Source organism: Sphaeroforma arctica (assembly GCF_001186125.1).
Source record: "Sphaeroforma arctica JP610 unplaced genomic scaffold supercont1.324, whole genome shotgun sequence".
NCBI lineage: Eukaryota > Ichthyosporea > Ichthyophonida > Sphaeroforma > Sphaeroforma arctica.
The window spans coordinates 60,325-66,278 of NW_014040234.1; the positions used below are offsets into that span (position 1 = coordinate 60,325).

Consider the following 5,954-nt stretch of genomic DNA (forward strand, 5'->3'; position numbering starts at 1 on the left):
ATTTAATTTGTATGTATATATTAGAATTGGAATTGGAATTGGGTCTTATTTAAAGAATTAGGGCTCTACTTTGCGTACTATATCCCGTTTCGCTAAGAATGACACGGCAGTGTAAATAAAAGTTTTTATCTCTTGGCTCACCTCGACACAGGAGAACATTCCCTTACAACTAGTCGATGTACAGCAGGGGATGTTCGGTACTACTTTAGGGTTTAAAATGGAACGAACGTATGCAAACGGCTCTGACTGTGCTGCGCTGAGCCACTCAGTGGTGGTGTTGCGTCTGGGGAACAAGCTCAATATTCTGGTAATTAATATCCTTGTAAACGCGTCTAGTTTCAAAGACACTAGAACGCTACAGTGACACGGCAGGAGAGTGTGAATGGTGTACAGTAAGTGCAATAGACGTACGTGCCAATATATACCCATGAAAGTGATCAGTCGCGTCCACTACCTTGTTTGCAAAACAGTTGCTGCTCTACGATTCACAGCATGAATCTGTATACTGTACCTTTGCTCTGCGCATAGGGCTGTAAGATAGAGGGAGAATAGAATGCCATACACTCCCACCTGTGTACAGATATCTATCGCGTTGCTATACAGAGTCCTTTGGCTGGACTTGCCTTGTTGGACTATCTCTGTGCGTCCGTCGGATATGTTCATCATGTTGTACATGGTTTGCCTTTGGCGTGTAAGGTGTGGTTGGTGGATGTGTTCTGATGTCCACTACCAACTCGCCGCACACAATTTGGTTGGTGTATATTGACATTGTCTGGTTGGAAAAACTGCCTTTTCATTGTGTATTGTCTGCCTATCATACGCTGTGCGAATGGGATTATATATCATCCGTCCGTTATATGGGACCGGTATGCCGGACACAAGACTTCATCTCTACAACGATTGAGAGATCCGGAAGTAGTGGTCGAGACATTGTAGCAGTGAGAATCAATTGACTGGCAGTTATACATTGCTACTTTGTATTTGATGTCGCTGACTCGTTTGTGTGATACCAAACCATGCACCCATTATTCAACCCAGATAGTTAGCGAGAAACTTCCCTTACATTTTTTCCCGATGCTCTATATATAGTAACAGGTACAGTGTAATATGACTCTGTAAGTACTTCAGATGCTCGTCGTACATGCCTCGTTGAGACATTGCTATCATTTGCAAGTACAAGTATATATCGATAACCGTATGTATTCCCGATCACTCGTTTTTGTCTGTAAGGTGTTTACTGCATGGTTTGTATATACAAGTGTTTGTTAACAGTCCGATTCAATTTTGTTGACCTGTTTTCTCATACAGGGATTAAGTGGACCGGTTGGGAACTCTTCTGTCGTCCGAATAAAAGTAGAGGTGGACACAGATGTCGTACGCCAATTGGCCGCGTCAATCACCCAAGGGAGTGGTATCACATGGCGGGTAAAGTAAATAAGCATACGTTTATTTTATTACTTCCCTATATATCCATACTGGTTTGCCTATATGAACAAGGAATACTCAAGTTTGGCACTCATGCGCGCAATTGGTATAGGAATTTCATATATCAAGTGTATTCTATGGGTGTGTGATGCACCTTCGGTGCTCAGAGTTACACATGCCTGGGCCAACTTAAACGTGATGGCATCAGGAGATCGGTAAGTATGACAACTGTTGTATATGGGTGGAGACTAGCGGTTGCCAAGCCTAGTCTGTATGTGCACATACCTACCATGCAAGTCACTCTTATTTGTATATAAGAATGGAACGTCGCCCGTTAGGATGTTAAATGTCACTGAAAGCGCAAGTATTCGGATGTGGTCTTGTCAAAGCATCGGCGTGAGGTACTCTTTACGTTTTCACGGTACGTTTATTTCTCGGTCGATCTTTAGTTGATATGCTACGCAGCACTTGTCGGTGTCTGTATCTGCACAAGGTATACATAGTGGGTGAAGATAGCGATCCCGAACAACCCAAGGCCTGAAGTTGATCGCGGCCCGGACCAGTATATATTCAATTACCGACTATATGATTGGATCAGTTGTGAGTACTAACCACAACCGGGAGAATCATTCGTTGATATTTGAATGCCTCCGCCACATCTCACGTTATCTATCACAGATGGAGGAATAAATAAACCCTGTTTATCCCTACCTACGCTCAAATCGTGGGGTTGGGCAGTTTCCTATATCTCACATTGCCTATCACAGATCGAGGAATAAACCGACCCTTCCTGTGCCTACCTACGTTCAAATCGTGGGGCTGGGCAGTTTCTATACACATCGCATTGGCTCACCCAATCTGTACAGGCTGGCGTGTCTGCACACTCGCCACAGCTCACACAGAGGCATACTCACTCATTTTCTAGCCTACCCACGCACACGCGTGTCAATTTTTTGTGCCTATGCAACTGCCACCCCTTCCACACCAGTTGAAGTGGGGACTGCTGTACCTAAGCACCTGTACTCTCTCACGCACAGGCGTGCTCACTTCGAACGTCTGTGGTGTCCCACCAACGAATGTACGATGCGGCTCTCAGACAATCAAATGTTCCCTTTTTGAGTTCCTTATTGCGGGGTGCCGGAGGTGAGTTATATTATGTATATGTAAAAGGCCAATACAGTACCAGATATACAAGCAATCTTATATATATATATATATATATATATATATATATATTATATATATATAGTTTTTAAATCATTTGAGTATTTCACAAATGTGTATAAAATGTAGGTGGAAATGTATTGTAGGCTACTTTACATACAGATATAATAACATATGCATAAATGGATAGGTACAGACCAGTTACATATGTAAATAGTATTATATGTGCAAATTGATAAGTATGTGTACATCATATTTTACTACGAAATTAATTTGAGCTAAACTATCGGCTCCTAACTCCTTTGCTGCCCACTGGTAACGGTGGCGAATCGTGAGCGATATAGATGCACCTGACGTGTATATACTTGTTCAAACAAAGCATATCACTTTTGTGTAAAGTTCATTCTAGAGAAGATGGTTTTTTTCCTACGTCCGACATGATAACTACTCGGATGCAGTTCGTGTTGGGATCATGTCGTAGGTATGTACACGTGTTGAGATCATGTTGTAGATATGTGTACGTGATGGGATCATGTTGTAGGTATGTGCAATAGTGATGTATGGTGTTCAAACAAACCTGGTAAGAAGCCCACCTTACCTACCCCATGGTAGATAACCCTCAATCGAACGTGGTATATATCAATCAGAACAAATACATCATACCTATATACGTTCAATACAAACACAACCTAGTCTTACCTGAGATATGTATTGTATCCATTGCCCCTTGGTAGGTATTGCGATCTCCGACACAGACCCGCCAGCCTCGATCGGTAGCCGAGACACGACGTCCACAGTCTCAGCAACACCAACACGCCAACTGAAGACCACCTTGAATGCCACCCAGATACAGGCCGTATGTTATGTACAGTCCAGTGGGGGTTTTTTTTGGTATTGTAGCTATCGGTTGGGTGGTGCTCTTGTGCTGTATGTGTCTAGACCAACCCCAGTTGTCGGCTGATTGAACGTGTTTGTTTTGTTGTTTGTAGATATTGCTGTACCCCAGATCAGGCTTTGAAGTAGAAGCTGGTTCGGGGAAAAGCGAGTGTAATGTGTTGTTGGTATGTGCAAGATGAATATACCATCAAACAGGTCTGAAATGACGAGTAGATATAGGTTGTATTTAGTTTTATGCTACTTGTTAGATTGGCGAGCTATATAATAGGACCCTCTTATTATTGGCAAATTCCATAAATTGTGCATAGGTTTTGAGAAAATCCAGCTGTGTGCAACACAATCGAGCTATAGGAAGAGTATATAAATACATATATGCACATCTAGCGCATCGCACACACACACGTACACACACTACTGCGTTTCGGAGCTACACTTCTTCCCGTCGTGCAGCTGTGATATTGTTTGGTGCTATGCCTGGCTGTTCTCGAGATTGTCACAGGCCTAAAAGCTCCAATAGGCATAAGTATACATCACCTCTCACCAAACTATCGGCCGTGTAGCGTAGTAATCGCAATACATGTACGCTCATTCCTCCCACAGATCACACCGTTTCTGCAAAGCACTGATCCGGTCGTGCACTGTATTGAGGGACCACCGGGAACAGGTAGGGATTTGCACCACTATCTAATCTGCACTTTGCTGGTGCGTTCTTGCAACCCGTGTACTGGTATCATCGTCTTTGATTATATACCTACTGGGTTCTCAGCGCACGCTGAGAATCCTGACCTGTATGTCATTCTGGAAACTGTCTATAAATATACCTATTGGTACGATTAGATTCATCTGTATATACCATATGCAGGTGTATCACATATGTATGTGGGTATTTTTCCTAGATAATGTAGGTATACGTCTATGCATGCGTGTCCAGGCGTATATACGTGTAGCAAAATAGCTACTTGTATAGTAAGTTACAAAATAGTTACTTGTATAGTAAGTTACAAAATAGCTACTTGCATAGTATGTTACAAAATAGCTACTTGCATAGTATGTTACTTGCTTTTATTGAATCGAGGGAATGTCAGCTCGTACTATTAGCAAATATGGCCGTTCCTGATGTTGGGGAATTATAGACAATACCATACGGCTGTATCTTATTCCGGTAATCAAATACAGAATATGCGCATTTTGGATTGCTTATGCGCATTTTGGATTGCTCAGGCGCATTTTGGATTGCTTATGCGCATTTTGGATTGCTTATGCGCATTTTGGATTGCTTATGTGCCAAAGTAGTTGGCGACGCTGTCTTCACAATACTCTCTGGTTTGACATGAAACGGCACATACATCGGATAGTTTACAAACGATATGTTTCTAAGGGATGAACTGTAGTTTGTCTCTGGCACGACAAATGCACACACGTACGTAGGGGAGGAGAAGGGGGGCGGGGAGTGTTGGGTGGAGGGTTACATACCCAGAATCACCCAACTACTGCGTATATGTATGCATGGATCTACAAAGGTAGACATTTCGCAGAAACCGTCAAAACTCTCTGAAGGAGAAAACTCAATCAAGTTGTATTTCGGCTGATGCCAGGTAAAACGAGGACAATTGCGGCCCTCATTTCGGCGCTAATAGGACAGGGCCACAGATGTCTAGTTACCGCTTCGTCCAATAAAGCGGTCAGCGTTGTGGCGACACAATTCCATACGCAAATTCAATCCGGTATGTCTTTAGTGCGAGTACAGCCTTATACCTTAGCAGGACTATTGCCTAGGATATTTATATGTAACGTCTCTTGTACGTGACAGATGTCGAGTCGGCTTTATACGCTCCAATTGTGCAAGATTGGCGCGCGAGCGCAATACTTGGAAAGCAAATAAGCCATTTGCTACTCTATCCGTGCATCCCTTTGGGAAGTACTAGTTTAAGATTAGTGACAAATGTTTCAATCGAGATGCTTCTACTGTTATGTGGGGGCGCTTCCTCGTTGAGGATTTTTGGCTGCACGATTTACCGGATTTTTTTTTTGCGTTGTTACAAGATCAAAACAATCCTTAGATATATAACTTGGATATCATACGCGACGCAGATTGACACGTGAACATGATGAGTATGTGAATGTACACAGTGATAGACACCTTCGTGCCACACAGGCCCCTCCAGCGGCATAGCGGTGGCTATTTTGCGATCAGAAGACAGACAGGTCCAGGCCCAAATATCGGACCCGGAACCTCATCTGGCACAATACGCTGTCGATACATGGGGTATGATTGGCTATATGTTAGTATATACAATTGACATGAATATGTAGGTATATCCTCATCTGGCACAATACGCTGTCGATACCCGGAGTGTGATTGGCTATGTGTTTGTATATACAATTTACATGAATATGTAGGTATATCCTCATCTGGCACAATACGCTGTCGATACCTGGGGTATAATTGGCTATGTGTATGTATATAT

General features: G+C 42.8%; 1 protein-coding gene across 1 annotated transcript in view; it reads left to right on the forward strand.

Annotated features, from left to right (window-relative positions):
- Window positions 1-131: 131 nt before the first annotated feature.
- SARC_05211 (hypothetical protein) overlaps window positions 132-5,954 on the forward strand; it is a gene marked incomplete at its 3' end in the record, with an annotated part of 11,510 nt that continues 5,687 nt past the window's right edge. The window contains exons 1-7 of the mRNA XM_014300938.1: window positions 132-307; window positions 1,309-1,425; window positions 2,463-2,568; window positions 3,324-3,445; window positions 4,087-4,150; window positions 5,124-5,210; window positions 5,642-5,772. Of these exons, the coding sequence (XP_014156413.1) occupies window positions 191-307; window positions 1,309-1,425; window positions 2,463-2,568; window positions 3,324-3,445; window positions 4,087-4,150; window positions 5,124-5,210; window positions 5,642-5,772 (744 nt within the window). The 5' untranslated portion in view covers window positions 132-190. The remainder of the gene's footprint in view (window positions 308-1,308; window positions 1,426-2,462; window positions 2,569-3,323; window positions 3,446-4,086; window positions 4,151-5,123; window positions 5,211-5,641; window positions 5,773-5,954) is intronic.